The 16,494-nt window shown below is 41.8% G+C and overlaps 1 protein-coding gene and 1 pseudogene across 2 annotated transcripts in view; one reads left to right on the top strand and one right to left on the bottom strand.

Moving 5' to 3' along the window:
- Positions 1-1,158: 1,158 nt before the first annotated feature.
- On the bottom strand, positions 1,159-1,914 carry LOC102281231 (insulin-like growth factor-binding protein 3 receptor pseudogene; annotated as a pseudogene).
- Positions 1,915-6,441: 4,527 nt separating this feature from the next.
- Positions 6,442-16,494, top strand: part of CUL4B (cullin 4B) — a 45,355-nt gene continuing 35,302 nt past the window's right edge. For both annotated transcript variants that reach the window (XM_070365384.1, XM_070365383.1), the window contains exon 1: positions 6,442-6,541. In XM_070365384.1, the coding sequence (XP_070221485.1) occupies positions 6,463-6,541 (79 nt within the window). In that variant the 5' untranslated portion in view covers positions 6,442-6,462. The remainder of the gene's footprint in view (positions 6,542-16,494) is intronic.

Below are 16,494 nucleotides of genomic sequence, written 5' to 3'. Positions count from 1 at the left end.
AATACTTTGGCCACCTGATGTGAAGAGCTGACTCATTTGAAAAGACCCTGATGCTGGGAAATATTGAGGACAGGAGGAGAAGGGGACGACAGAGGATAAGATGGTTGGATGGCATCACTGACTCAATGGACATGGGTTTGGGTGAACTCCGGGAATTGGTGATGGACAGGGAGGCCTGGCGTGCTGCAGTTCACGGGGTCGCAAAGAGTCGGACACGACTGAGTGACTGAACTGAACTGAACTGAATCTCATATATATGTACACACATATATATACTCAACCTTGTTAAGTAGTGGTATGAGCTTCTCTATATCCTTACTTATTCACATGATCTGATGATTTCTTAGAGAAATACCTCACTTCAAATATGTCTGAAAGTCTGCCCAGCAACCCCAGTACTTATGTCTTATTAAGTTATTCTGAACTATTTCAAACCTTCTCCATGTTTCTCAAAGTTTTGCCACCCTTCCCCTAACCATCACATCCTACTTTATATATAAGATACAAAGGAAGATTGGATTGCCTTCATCTGCCTGGTACCAAACATACAACATACAACTGTCTACCCTCATCCCGTTCCATTTAACTTTTTTTTTTTTTTTTTTTTACTGTTTCTTTGCTCACCGCTATTTCTATTTCACATCATCCTCTTTTTCAGATTCATTTATTTCATTTTACTGTAGTTGGGCTTCCGTGTTGGCTCAGACAGTAAAGAATCTGCCTTCAGTGCAGGAGACACAAGTTCAATCCCTGGGTGGAGAAGAGTCGCTGGAGAAGGGAATGGCAACCCACTCCAGTATTCTTGCCAGGAGAATCCCATGGACAGAGGGGCCTGGTGGGCTACAGTCCATGGGGTCACAAAGTGTCGGACACGACTCAGCGACTAACACTTTCACTTGCTATAATACTTACCTGAGTAATTCATAAAGGTTCTGAATATGCCTACAATGTGTTCTGAATATATCAAAAAATTAGAATCTGCAAATTGGAGCTTTGTTCCTTGTATTACTTCACTCCTCATCCTTCCCCACTCAGGGCCAGTCATTCTATTTATTTATTTATTTTTTGAGCAAAAAAGTCTTTTATTTCCTCCCACATTTCAGCTCTCCACTTTTTGTAACATCTCTTCCAACTCAGAATCAAGGCCCAAGAAGTTGATCCACACCTGAGAGCGAGACGGAAACTAGGCCAGAGCCCTCAGAGCTGGGTTCTAGACCAGTGGGACTCCCGGCGCGGATGGAAGCACGCTGCAGTGAGACAGCAGAGGCCACAGAACAGAATCAGGGAGAAGCCCAAAGCCAGCAGCTGAGAGCCACACAGAATCAGCTCCTCCGAGGTGAGCAACTTGATGAGCACGAGACCTTTGTGGCTCCAGACACTGACACACTCCTCAGCCATTCTAGGGCTCAGGGTGGCATTTCTTGCTCCCTCCTCTGAGCAGGGTATCGGTGGCTGGCTGGAGGGCAGGATTTCTGGAGTAGCACTAAACTACAGGCAGATTCCTGGGGTCCTTTCTGTGGTCACCCTGGCCGTAACGAGCACCAGCTTTCCTGCAAAAGATCCTTTCAATCCCATCGGGCTACCCTGGACCTGGGCTTGGAATGTCTGGGTCTTGTTCCTGTCTGGACCATCTCCAAAGTTCAAGGTGGCCAGTAAGCCCACGACATGAGATCCACGCCCCTTCCTTGTGACTGTCCCATTCACTGGGCACAGGGCCAGCTGGCCAAAAGATCTCAAGGAGACCCAGTCCTGGGAGATGTCAGGGCTGTGCAGGTCAGTTCTGTGGGTGAGGAGGAAGCCACCAAGACCCAGGCCAGAAAGGCCAAGAAGCAGCAGGATCAAAGTGGCACAGACCAGAGGTGGGTGGTGGGCCAGGAAGAGATGCAGGTAGTGCCCTGCCTGGCAGATGCCCATGGAGAGCAGAGGGGTCTGAGCCTTCAGAGCCTGTGCTTGCAGCCGGTCTGAGACCGGCGACCCCCCCGCCGCCCCCCCGCCCCGGGACATCACGGGTGGAGTTGCGAAGGGGCAGGGTCCGTGCTCCCACCCAGTCGCCCCACCCAGCCTCCCAGTCATTCTATTTACAGTCATCCCTCGGGATCCACAGAGGATTGGTTCCAGGACCCCAATGGATGCCAAAATCCTCAGATGCTCAACTCTCCTATAAAATGGCATGGTATTTGCATATGACCTATGCACATCCTTCCCTGTACTTTATTATTATATTTGGAGTGTATTTATTTTTATTGAGGTAATGTTGATTTATAATATTAAATAAGCTTCATATGTATATTATATTTCTACTTCTGTATACCCTACAACATGCTCACCACCAAAAATTTAGTTTCCATCCATAACCTTACAGTTGATCTCCATTTCATCCTCCCCACCTTCTTCTGGTAACCACTAGTCTATTCTCTGTGTCTATGTCTTTGTTTTGGTTTGATTTGTTCATTTATATTGTTGCAATGGAATATACTCAGCCATAAAAGAGAAATCTTGCCATTTTGCAACAACATGGATGAACTTTGAGGTTTTTGTGCTAAGTGAAACAAGTTAAATGGGAGAAAGACAAATACTGTATGATTTATACTCATGTACGGAATATAAAAAACAAACAAAAATCAAAACAAAATAAATAAACTTAAAAAAAACTGAAGCATGGTTGATTTACAGTATTATATGTTACAGGTATACAATACAGTGATTCACATTTTTAAAGGTTATGTACCATTTAGAGTTATTATTAAAACTCCCATGATACTTTAAATCATCTCTGGGTTACTGATAATACCTAATACATGTCAATGCTATGTAAATAGTTGTAAATACAATGTAAATGCTATATATATAGTTGCCAGCTCTGCAAATTCATGTTTTGCTTTTCAGAACTTTCTGGATTATTTTCTATCGAAGGCCTTGATTCTTCTTTTTATGTTGTACGCTTTCTCCAACTACTTCTGGTAATCTTTTGTTGTCTGTGCATATTAGTGAATAAGGGACAAATTGATTAGCAAAGATAGGTTGCCTGGGTTCCCTCTGCAGCTGTGTGTCTCTGTCCCCTCTCCTTAGCAGAAGGACTTTGTATAAATGGGTTGTGTGTGTTGAACTGTCAGGCTCCCCTTTAAGGTAAGTGCTTCTGCCAGAGTCAGAAAGGGCCATTCTCCTTACTCCCTGCAAATTGCCAAAACAGTTTTACTCTGGCAGTGGAGAACTTTACTGTATTTCTCTCCTGTCCAAAGTTGCTTCTCTCTTTTTGTTTTTCCATATATCTTGTGGAAGTCCAGATTACACCAAGTCTGCTCTGTAGTTTTTTTTTTTTTTTCCTGCTGCTGCTGCTGCTGCTAAGTCACTTCAGTCGTGTCCGAGTCTGTGCGACCCCATAGACGGCAGCCCACCAGGCTCCTCTGTCCCTGGGATTCTCCAGGCAAGAACACTGGAGTGGGTTGCCATTTCCTTCTCCAATGCATGAAAGTGAAAAGTGAAAGTGAAGTCATTCAGTCGTGCCCAACTCCTAGAGACCCCATGGACTGGAGCCTACCAGGCTCCTCCATCCATGGGATTTTCCACTAGCAAGTTTTTGGAAGCAAATAGCTTACTTTCTTTAGTGTGAAATTTTAGGCTTTAACCTTGGAATTGGCTGGGGAAGGGGGTGTAGGACTGATCACAAGGGGGCCCAACTGATCCTTCTTTCCAGAATGCAATTCTTTAATTGACAGGAGAGCCTCCCCTCCTCTTTGCATTTATTCATTCTGGAATTTTATTTTCTCTGGATTTAATCCAGTAATTTTCCCTTGCAGGTTTTTAACTGGACTCCTCCTTCTCTTTTATCACTATGATCATATTCAATTTCTATCCTCAAGGGATCTTCACAATTTCTGAACTGCTGATGGAACAGTTTGCTTTAATTATACCAGTCTTTGTCCTTTTGCTATTCTGATGTTTTAAGAGATTTGGAGAAGAGAGGATGGAGAGAAAGTTACAAGCAGTTAGGCCGCCATCTTGATCTAATCTGAACAAAGTCATTTTCTTCCGTCAGTTTGACCGAGGCAATGATAGTGGCTCACTCTGAGAGACCAGGGGAAAAGGCCTGTTCCAGTTCTGGCTTCTGATTAGTCAAGACTTCTAATAAGGGTGCATTAAGATTGAGAAATCCAGTTATCTGCATGTCAGTGCTTCTGAGAGCACCAAGGTGACAAATAGCAGGCATGATCTCAGAGCAGAAAAACTGTACACAAAAAAAGTGCCCCCTTTCGGTGAGCTGATTAGAAAAAGGCACTCCTTTGGGTTGTTGTTGTTGTTTAGTCTATAAGTCATGTCTGACTCTTTGCGACCCCATGGACTATAGACTTCCAGGCTCCTCCTGGGATTTTCCAGGCAAGGATACTAGATTGGGTTGCCATTTCCTTCTTCAGGGAATCTTCCCACCCACAGGATGCAGAGGTAGAGGGGACAATACCTTAAGGGTATGAGGTGTCTTTCACGGGTTTCAGAAATGTTCTGAAACTGACTAGTAATGGTTACATGTATCTGGAATTCGCTAAAATCATTGAATTTTACACCTTGAAGGTGTAAATTGTATGGTATGTGCATGCGTGCTCAGCTGCATCTGACTCTTTTTTTGTGACCTCATAGGCTGTAGCCCACCAAGCTCCTCTGTCCATGGAATTCTCCAGGAAAGAATACCGGAGTGGGTTGCCATTTCCTCCTCCAGGGGATCTTCCCACCACTAGGATAGAAACCAAGTCTTTTTTTGTCTCCTGCATCAGCAGGCAGGTTCTTTACCATTAGCATCACCTGGGAAACCCTTTAAACACATAGAAAAGTGTAATGAATTTCACAATAATCACCAATATACCCCCCAGGTAGATTGTACAATTAACATTCTATTGTTATATTCTAATAGCTTTATTGTATTCTAACAGTACTAGAAATAGAAACAGGAAAAAGAAGTATCCCATTCACAATAGTGGAAAAGGTATGTGTGAAACATCAACCAGCAAGACAAATAAGGACTCCCCAAATTCAGCTGTCCCTAGACAAAGGATCAGGAAAGGAGCAACCTAGCAAGACAGAACATTTTAGGAAAACTGGTGTACTCTAGCCAAATGCCACAGAAAAACTGCGTCCCACCCCTCAGCTATGCCACCCTGGGCAGGCTACCTCGAGGCTGCCATCTCATTTCTTCCACCCGGCGCTCAGTGGAGACCACGTGAAGAGCCTGCCGCCCCTCCCTCTCCACTGGGATGGTGTGCAAGGAGACCCTGAGGGGAGTCAGAACTTTCCCACTCATTAGTGTTAGTTCAGGAAGTGCACTGGTCTTGAAATAGAGCAACTTTGGTTGACCTGCCAATGTCCCATAGGTATTATTATAAAAGTGAATAACTCAGACTTAGGGGAACAAACATATCCATCGACAGTAGATCTTTTGAGGTGTTCCTTTTTTGGCGCTCACTAGCCAAGAGGGGTTTCCCCTGAAGGGATAGGTCAGATTTGTTGTCAATTATCCTTGAAACCCAATAAGTCCACGGGAAATCCAACCTTGGTAGGCAGGACTTAACTCGAAGGTTTGGCACTTGCCGCTTAGCGCGACCTTGTGAGCCCTGAGGTTTTGAGATAGAAGTAGATAAAACAACAAACAACAACCAATCCTGTACGTGCCCCTAGGACAGAGAGTGAAGTGACTCCTTTGAGATTGGGTAACGCGGGGAGGGGTTTCATGTCTGAATTTACTGACATGGACCTACTTTTTCGGCCAAGAGACCCTAAGTGGTGCCACATCTTTAGTCAAGTTTTCAATTATTCTATATGCTGTCCTTTCGTTCGTTACTCTCAAACTTTTAAAAGAGGGAGATTATAGAGTTACAGCTTTTATTAACATGCAGGATGGAGAATTAAAGGCAAAGTATGTTAGAAAGTATCTGTTAGAAAACTGCCTCCCATAGGTCAGTAGCCCTGATGAGGTCACAATAGAATCTTTAGAGACCTGGCTCAAATCACAAGTGAGCTCACAGTTTGGAGAGCCCTCAAGAGAGTTGCAGGACAGTTGGAGAGGAGCCTAGTCCTATGCATTCAAGCCAGCGGGGGGCTCAAGCCATAGGGAAAAAAGGTGTTTTTTTTTTTTACCTTCCCGCTTTCACTAAGCCATCGTAATTTGAGGTAGGATTTGAAGGGCTACGTCAGACTTCCAGTTGAAGATGTTTGAACAGATGTGTTTTTTCTCCCCCAAACTAGCTTTCAATGAATGAAGAGAAATAAGAATAGATCCATAGCCATAGGGAATCACAAGGGAAGGGTATGAATAGTGGGTGGAAATTGTGAGGATTTTCTTGAAGATAGGAAACGAATATGGTAAAATTAGTTGGGAAACCAGAGTCATTGAATCCATAAGGCCATAGAGATATGGGAGAGGGCAGCTGTAAAACTGAATTCTCTGTTCTTTAACCTAGCTCCCAAGTATAGACGATGTCACAGTCACCTGGATCATTGGATGGAAGTGACAATGAAGCCGTCCCAGAAGGCAGTAAAGGTGAAGCATTTTCTGGTGAGTAAATGAACTTATAACACTTTAAGTCCAAATAATTGTTAAGAATATGTCTAGGAAGCTTGAGTCAATTACCAAGTTATTCCTGAGAAGATCAAGTATAATGAAACCTTTAATAAAAAATTATTATTTTTTTATTAAAGGTGGAAATTAGTTTCCCCTAGAGGGATCACCCCACTCCAGTACTCTTGCCTGGAAAATCCCATGGACGGAGGAGCCTGGAGGGCTGCAGTCCATGGGGTCGCTAAGAGTTGGACACGACTAAGCGACTTCACTTTCACTTTTCACTTTCCTGCATTGGAGAAGGAAATGGCAACCCACTCCAGTGTTCTTGCCTGGAGAATCCCAGGAACCGGGGAGCCTGGTGGGCTGCCGTCTATGGGATCGCATAGAGTCGGACACGACTGAAGCGACTTAGCAGTAGCAGCAGCAGCAGAGGGATCAGGTGGGGAAGGCAATGGCAACCCACTCCAGTACTCTTGCCTAGAAAACTCCATGGATGGAGGAGCCTGGTAGGCTGCAGCCCATGGGGTCACACAGAGTCGGACACGACTGAAGCGACTTAGCAGCAGCAGCAGCAGCGGGATCAGGGGATGGTGATCAAGTGGGCATTTCTGGTTTTACTTTGTTGTGGTTGTTTTAGTGAGAATGAACTCATGTAATTTTACAAAAACTTTATAATAAAGTTTGATCATATTTAGTGTTGCTAATGGTGTGCACAGTCGGTGGTCATTCTGATGGTGGGTGTGTATCTGCAACATTCCTTAATACTAATATAGCTGTCTATCAAAATTTAAATATACCTTTTGTCTGACCAATTCTATTTCTAATATATCCCCAGAAATACTTCTACACAGACACAAAGGTCTGTGTTACAAGATATTCATTGTTTGTTGTATCAACAATTGGAAGTAACCAAATGTTCCAAAATAGGGGAATGGTTACATAAAATGTGGTATGTTTTTATTACAAAATAGTACACAGCCCTTAAAAAGAATTAGATAGACCTTCATGTACTGTTATGAAAAGATCTCCAGTGTATATTAGGCTTAAAAAGCAAATTGTAGAGCTATACATATAGTAATGATACCATTTTAAAAAAACACTAAAGCTTTCTATTTGTATAAATATATATATATATACATAAATACTGAGGAAAGCTATACACAACACTTAGTGAACAGACACTTCCACTTTTTATCCTATATTCTTCTATACTTTGTATTTACAAAACGTTTGTGTGTCATTTGTATAAATAAACAAAACTGAAAGATAAGCATCAATAGAATAGAAATAGTTCATAGAACTTCCCAACCACTAATAGCTAAAAAAAAAAAAAGGAAAAAGGAAATTCAGTCAGTCCAGCAAAAATAAGGAAAGGGGAAAAAGAAACAATGAAGTGTGATGATTAGAATTTTTTTCTTAAATGACAGGAATATGTACATCCATAAACAGTTGTGCCTTGGTATCCACTGGGGATTGGTTGCACAATCCTGTCTCCGCACCCCCTCCCTCCCCCACCTACTACCTCTGGAATCCCCAGATGTTCAAGTCTCTTATTAAAATTGTGTAAGTCTCATGTAAAATGTTGTAGTACAGTCTGAACTCCACATATGCTAATGTGAACTGGCAGATATGGAGGGCTGAATGTACTACGCTGCCCGTAAAAATGGTAAGGTGAATTCTGTGAGTACTGACACAAAAAATGTCCATGGTATAATATTAAGTGACATAAAGTCACAGAACAATTCACACAGTGTGATCTATTTTTTTAAAAAGTAAAAACTCTGTAAATAGCTAAATATATCGAAAAACATTTAATTAGAAAACCGTTAACTGAAGTTACCTTTGGGGATTGGAAGAAGGTGTCACCTTTTTTTGTAGTCAAAGATTGTTGAGACTTGGACATCTCTAAATGTACAACTGATCGTATTACTCTCTTCCCTGCTTGAAGCCCTTCAGTGGGTTACCCATGACCTAATGGATTGAATCCAAATCCTGGAGCATGATGTACAAAGTTCACCGTGATCCGAACCCTACCTGATTGTCTTCATCTCCTACCATCCTATTGCATGCCAGTTGCACAGCATATCATGCTTGCATTTGCTTAAATGCACCACGCTTTTCCTCATACTTCCATGTCTCTGTATGCATTGTTGCCTTTTTCAGTTAACCTGTAGGTTTCTAGATGGCACCATCCTGATATGACAAATTAAGTGCAGATTTGTATAATAACAATTCCAAGTCCCCATCTTGTGGACTTATGGAAAGTCTATTCTTCCAGCAGGTTGGAGGGCGATTCCTCAAGCTCTGGAGTAATTTTGGGGAATCCTCCAGTAATGCATAAATATTCAAAAAATCAGTCCTAGTTGTCATTTGTCATCTCTGCCAGGTATTCATTCTCTAAACTGCTATGCTAGCATTCAACTGATCACTGCTTGCTGTCTTTATACTTTTTAAAACTTTTTATATATAATTTTAATATATACAAAAGAATATGTGTGACATGTAATTTATGGAGTGTAATAAAACAAACATCCAAGAACCCATCATCAGCTTAAGAACTAGAACACTACCACTGCTTTTTTTTTTAAACAGGACTTTTTTTAAAATAAATATTTATTTTTGGCTGTGCTGGGTCTTTGTTGCTGAGTCTGGGTTTTCTCTAGTTGAGGAGAACTGGGGCTACTCTCTAGTTGAGGGGCATGGGCTTCTCACCACAGTGGCTTCTCTTGTTGCAGGGCACAGGCTCTAGGGCCCTCGGGTTTCAGTAGTTGTGGCTTGGGGACTCCAGACCAGGCTCAGTAATTGTGGAAATCTTAACCACTAGACAGCCTGGGAAGTTCCTACTAGAACATTACGAATGCTTTTGAATCTATCTAGATTCTCCACCCTCTTGCTTCCCCTAAAGCAATCCCATATCATGGATTTTATGTTTATTATTTCCTTTCCATATTTTATTTTTATCACATTATATATCCATGAGTTTTCTTATTTTTGAGCTTTAAAAAAAGTATCAAATTATATGTATGATTTTCTTCTTTTCATGTAACATTCCTGTGATTTATGGATGTAGCTACAATTTATTTTTTAACACTGTAGTATTTTCTTGTGTGAATATACCACATTTAGTCACTCTGTTGAAGAATATTCCCTTGCCATTCTTTGAAATCTGTGTCACAGGTGATACAGACTAGGAACAGAAAATCCTTAGCATGTTTTAAATCATTTTGTTCTTTGTGCCACCACTAAACATTCTCCATATGCCTCTTTTTTAGCACTTAGCATATTTAGGAGCAAGGGTCAGCAATTTTTTTTTCTGTAAAGGACTAGGTAGGAAATATTTCAGGCTCTGCGGGCCATATGGTCTGTTGCAGCTACTGAACTCTGTAGTCTTAGCATAAAAGCAGCCACAGAAAATATGTAGATGAATGAGTATGGCAGTGTTCCAATAAAACGTTCTTTATAAAGACAGGCAGCTGGCTGAGTTTGGTCCACTGGCCATCATTTCCCAAACCCTGCTCAAGTTCATCTGAATTCCTGTAGCATTGTCCACTATCAGGTCATAATGTGCATCTGTATCATCGCATTTCTTTTTCATTATCTTATTTCCCATGCCATATCACACCCTCATCCTGCCCTTTGTGATTCTGAGCTCCTGTAGCTAATGATGAGGCCAACTTTTAAGTCCAATTCCGAAATGAGGGTGACTCAAAGCAAGAATTATTATCAATAGCCACAGCTGCAACAGCAAGTAGGGTACAGAAGTAAGGTCCAGTATGGAATTCTCTTGCTTTTTTCTCTGATCCAATGGATGTTGGCAATTTGATCTCTGGTTCTTCTGCCTTTTCTAAAACCAGCTTGAACATCTAGAAGTTCTTGGTTCATGTACTGTTGAAGCCTAGATTGGAGAATTCTGAGCATTACCTTGCTAGAGTGTTCGATGAATGCAGTTGTGCAGTAGTTTGAACATTCTTTGGCATTGCCTTTCTTTGGGATTGGAATGAAAACTGGTGTTTTCCAGTCCTGTGGCCACTGCTGAGTTTTCCAAATTTTGCTGGCATATTGAGTGCAGCACTTTAACAGCATCATCTTTTACTCATCTCACTTTTCACTTTCATGCATTGGAGAAGGAAATGGCAACCCACTCCAGTGTTCTTCTCTGGAGAATCCCAGGGACGGGGGAGCCTGGTGGGCTGCTGTCTCTGGGGTTGCACAGAGTCAGACACAACTGAAGCGACTTAGCAGCAGCAGCTCAGCTGGAATTCCATCACCTCCACTAGCTTTGTTTGCAGTGATGCTTTCTAAGGCCCACTTGACTTCACATTCCAGGATGTCTGGCTCTAGGTGAGTGATCACACCATCGTGGTTATCTGGGTCATGAAGATCTTTATTGTACAATTCTTTTGTGTATTCTTGCCACCTCTTCTTAATATCTTCTGCTTCTGTTAGGTCCATATCATTTCTGTCCTTTATTGTGCCCATCTTTGCATAAAATGTTCCCTTGGTATCTCTAATTTTCTTGAAGAGATCTCTAGTCTTTCCCAATCTATTGTTTCCCTCTGTTTCTTTGCATTGATCACTTAGGAAGGCTTTCTTATCTCTCCTTGCTATTTGGAACTCTGCATTCAGATGGATATATCTTTCCTTTTTCTCCTTGCCTTTTGCTTCTCTTCTTTTCTCAGCTATTTGTAAGGCCTCCTTAGACAACCATTTTGCCTTTTTGCATTTCTTTTTCTTGGGGATGGTTTTGATCACTGCCTCCTGTACATTGTCACAAACCTCCATCCATATTTTTTCAAGGGACTCTATCAGATCTAATCCCTTGAATCTTTGTCACTTCCACTGTATAATTGTACAGGACAGTGTTCCTATTACCAGCCTTTATCCACTCTGTCCTATAATCGTCTTCCTCACCCACTAGGGCAGCTGAGAACTGTTTGAGGGCAAGGGTTGTCTTTGTATACTCAGTGACTGGATCATAACCGGTCCTGAGACAAGGTTTGTTCAGTGTTTGCCTGGATTTGACTAGGAGAAGGAGCCGGATTCACCCTCCAGTGAAGATCACCACTGGCTGAGGGTCCAGCCAGGGGATGGACTGACTTTCTACAGCCAAATTGCCACTCTCTCCTTGAATGTGCACTGCTTGCTGCTGTGTCCTGTGTACTTGATGATAGCCTGCACTAAATCCAAGAAGCTTGTTCTCCTTTTGGACTTGGCTCATCTCAGTAAAGGCGTTGTTTCATTATTCCTCATTTTTTTCTCCTGGTGAGTGGGGCTCTGGACATTTTTTCCTAACTTGTCTATACTTGAAACAATTTTACGGCATATCTCCTTACTAAATTATAAACTATGGGAAGTACTGTATTTGGAGTTAGAGAAAAGCTGGATTTGGTTAAGTCTATGCTTTTTGGGGCTTCCCTGGTGGCTCAGATGGTAAAGAATCCACCTGCAGTACAGGAGACCTGGGTTGGATCCATGGGTTGAGAAGATCTGCTGGAGAAGAGAATGGCTCCCACTCCAGTATTCTTGCCTGGAGAATTCCATGGACAGAGGAACCTGGTAGGCTATAGTCCATGGGGTCACAAAGAGTCGCACATGACTGAGAGACTTAAATGTCAGTATTCAAATGTTTGTGACTTTGGCAAGTCATTTTAACCTCCTTCCACAAGCCTGTTTCTCATCTGTAAAATTCAGATGGCACTTGACCTATCTCACAGTGTGGTTATGAGGATAAAATAAGATTGTGTGTGAAAGTGCTTTGGAAAACTGTAAAATCAACTGCAAATGGAATTTTGTATTAGTTCTGTATTCCCTTCTGACATCTAGCACCATGCCTTGCCCAGAGTAGTTTGCTCAATACATTTTTGTTGAATGACCAAATGAATTGGCAAGAGAGATGATGCTATCTGTGGGAATAAAGGACATTTAATAGAATCAGGGAAAACAGATCATTTGGCAATAGAAACATCCATATGGTGAGTGATAATTCAGAAGTTGGGCATTTATGGATAGCTCCAAACCCACATTCCCAATGTCTGCTCTTTGTTTTGCTTATTTAAAAAAGATGAATTTTCTTCTAACATGACTTTGGCAGCTGAGATAAGTTGTTAAATTTCACTTGACGCTAAATATGCAGTCCTTTCAAAGCAGGGTTGGCCCCAGGCAATACTGTGAGGTCAGCAAAATGTACTCTCAGAAATCTTTCCTCCCTTGATGGTAACTTTTCCCACTACTCACACTGCAGGGCCTGGACAAAGTTCTGTTTACCTCCAAGCACTGAAGACTTTTGTATTATCCTTTGTTTCTAAGAAGCATTCACCTAAAAGGGTCAGGAACTAAGTCTCTCTGGTTAATTTGCATTTGAAAGAAGGATTCCTAGAGATGGCGACTATTTTTATCAAAAGGAATGAATAAATAGTTGTGAAATTTCAGGCATTAAAAGAAATACAAAGGGTTATCAGCCTCATTCAGATCACCATGGTATTTATTTCACCTACTGCTGTGGTCTCAATCCTGGAGTTGTTCAGAATCACCCAGAGAACTTCTTAAAAATACTAATAATTGCGATTTAATTCCATTGGACTAGGTTCAGTCAGTCCAGTTGCTCAGTTGTGTCTGACTCTTTGCGACCCCATGGATTGTAGCACACCAGGCCTCCCTGTCCATCACCAACTCCGAGAACTTGCTCAAACTCATGTCCATTGAGTCAGCAATGCCAACCAACCATCTCATTGTCTGTGGTCCCCTTCTCCTCCTGCTTTCAATCTTTCCCAGCTTCAGGGTCTTTTCCAGTGAGTCACTTCTTCGCATCACGTAGCCAAAGTATTGGAGCTTCAGCTTCAGCATCGGTCCTTCCAATGAAATTTCAGGATTGATTGCCTTTAGGATTGACTGGTTTGATCTCCTTGCAGTCCAAGGGACTCTGAAGAGTCTTCTCCAACACCACAGTTCAAAAGCATCAATTCTTCTGCACTCAGCTTCCAAACATGAAAAGTGAAAGTGAAAGTCACTCAGTTGTGTCCGACTCTTTGCAACCCCATGGACTACACAGTCCATGGAATTCTCCAGGCCAGAATACTGGACTGGGTAGCCTTTCCTTTCTCCAGGGGATCTTCCCAACCCAGGGATCGAACCCAGGTCTCCCACATTGCAGGCGGATTCTTCACCAGCTGAGCCACCACATGACTACTGGAAAAATCATAGCTTTGACTAGACAGACCTTTGTCAGCAAAGGACTGTCTCTGCTTTTTAATATGCTATCTAGGTTGGTCATAGCTTTTCTTCCAAGGAGCAAGCGTCTTTTCATTTCATGGCTGCAGTCACCATCTGCAGTGATTTTGGAGCCCAAGAAAATAAAGTCTGTCACTGTTTTCCATTGTTGCCCTATCTATTTGCCATGAAGTGATGGGACCAGATGCCATGATCTTCGTTTTTTGAATGTTGAATTTTAAGCCAGCTGTTTCACTCTCCTCTTTCACTTTCATCAAGAGGCCCTTTCGTCCCTCTTTGTTTTCTACCATAAGGGTGGTGTCATCTGCGTATCTGAGGTTATTGATATTTCTCCTGGCAGTCTTGATTCCAGCTTGTGCTTCATCCAGCCTGGCATTTTGCATGATGTACTCTGCATACAAGTTAAATAAGCAAGGTGACAATATATAGCCTCCATGTACTGCTTTCCCAATTTGGAACCAGTCTGTTGTTCCATGTCCAGTTCTAACTGTTGCTTCTTGACCTCATACAGATGTATTAGGAGGCAGGGCAGGTGGTGTGGTATGCCCATCTCTTTCAGAATTTTCCACAGTTTGTTGTGATCCACACAGTCAAAAGCTTTAACATAGTCAATAAAGCAGAAGTAGATGTTTGTCTGGAATTCTCTTGCTTTTTTAATGATCCAATGGATGTTTGCAATTTGATCTCTGGTTCCTCTGCCTTTTCTAAATCCAGCTTGAACATCTGGAAGTTCTTGGTTCACATACTGTTAAAGCCTGTCTTGGAGAATTTTGAGCATTACTTTGCTAGCATGTGAGATAAGTGTAATTGTGCAGTAGTTTGAACATTCTTTGGCATTGCCTTTCTTTGGGATTTGAATGAAAACTGACCTTTTTCAGTCCTGTGGCCATTGCTGAGTTTTCCAAATTTACTGGCATATTGAGTACTGCACTTTAACAGCATCATCTTTTAGGATTTTCAATAGCTCAGCTGGAGTTACATCAACTCCACTAACTTTGTTCATAGTGATGCTTCCTAAGGACTAGGTTCAGACGTGGGCATAGGTGTTTTTTGGGAACCTCTGATTTAAACCTAAATTGGCCCTGCTTTTGAGAGAAGGAAAAGCTGAATGCCATTGGAAGATTAAACCTTAAAGTAGGATGGAGGTAGAAAGACTCAACTCCATAATAAGCAAGTGTCTGGTAGCATCAGAGGAAGAAGTAGTCTGTGACTGATTTTCCCCCACTCCCAAACCCCCAGGGGATACTGCCTGGCTCTGTTAGTCCTTAAATCTGCTTTCCAGATGGTTCACAGGTAGGACAGTACATAAAATTTCTGAAACAAGGGGATAAATACTCTAATGGTTGCTATACCCAAGTCAGTAAATCTTCAGTTGATAACTTTAGAAATGATATAACATAGAAATGATCTTGTTTTTAAAAATGAGATCTGTGTCATTTATTTACATTTTACTGGACATCATAGATTCAGCATTTGTAATTAAGTTCCTTGCTTTATAAAGCAATTCCAGGATGGGCAAAGGGTGAACACACAATGTATAGTTGGAGCATCATTGCTTAAGCTTTGGCCTCCTCAGTCATCCCCCAGCAGTCCCTTGTTGCTGATAGCATAACAAAGCCCTTATTATGATAAAATTTTTACTATGTCACCACTGCTTGGTTTGACGCATTTGTATTTCTCTCCTTCAAAGATTGTCCTTCAGAAAAATAGATAGAGAACATGCACCACCTTTTCCCCAGAAGTTGTCTTTTCTGGAGATATTCTTAAACAAGGCTTGCTGCAGAAACATGTTTCTGAGCAAGCACTGTCTGCTGTTTTTAAGGAAAATCCCACCCATGAATAACAAGGCTTCAAAGAGTGACTATTCACTGACAAGCCCCTCCTCAGAGAAGAGAAGAACCCAAACCAAGCACCCTGGGGAATCCCCGTGATCAAAAAAGGAAAACTGCTTACACTCTGCCTTTTTAGAGAGATGCCTACAGAGAAAGAGGGATGGACATTAGATAGTCCTGTCTTTATTTGTATCTCTTCCTTTATGCATATATTTACCTTTATAAATAGCTACAGATTTATTTATTTACTTGATTAAAAGAAGGCCAGTAATAACTATACTTCATCTGGCGGTATTAAGTTTAATTAATGTTTCTAAGGTATGAGTTGAACTCACAATTGAAAGATTCTGTGTATGGAATATGTGTACAGTGCCCACTTGGGTTTAATCTGATAATGCCATAAATGTATGGTGTCTACATTGCACAACTTTATTATTGTGGTTTCATTGAGTTAACCATGAAAAATGTATTTTACTGCTGAGAATGTCTTTAATATTTGTTGACAAACATTTCGGTAGACACCCAGGTGGCGCTAGAGGTAAAGAATCCACCTGCCAATACAGGCGACACAGGAGACAAGGGTTTGAGCCCTGGGTCGAGAAGATCCCCTGGAGGAGGAAATGGCAACCCACTCCAGTATTCTTGCTTGGGAAGCCCCATGGACAGAGGAGCCTGGTGGGCTGCAGTCCATTGGAGTCACAAAGAGTTGGACACGACTGAACATGCACGCATGATTGTGTGTTTTGGTTAGCCCCAATTAGTTGATTCTTGATGTCAAAGATATTTACAAAGCAATGTGTGTTTTTCTTCCTTTTAAATTGGTCCAAAGTTCCAAAAAGACACAAAGTTCTAGTCTTCATACATTACATAGTAATATCTAAGTTGGTT

Source organism: Bos mutus, chromosome X (assembly GCF_027580195.1).
Source record: "Bos mutus isolate GX-2022 chromosome X, NWIPB_WYAK_1.1, whole genome shotgun sequence".
Lineage (NCBI taxonomy): Eukaryota > Metazoa > Chordata > Mammalia > Artiodactyla > Bovidae > Bos > Bos mutus.
Note: the sequence above shows the minus strand (reverse complement) of the source record. Positions and strands in the feature narration are given on the sequence as shown.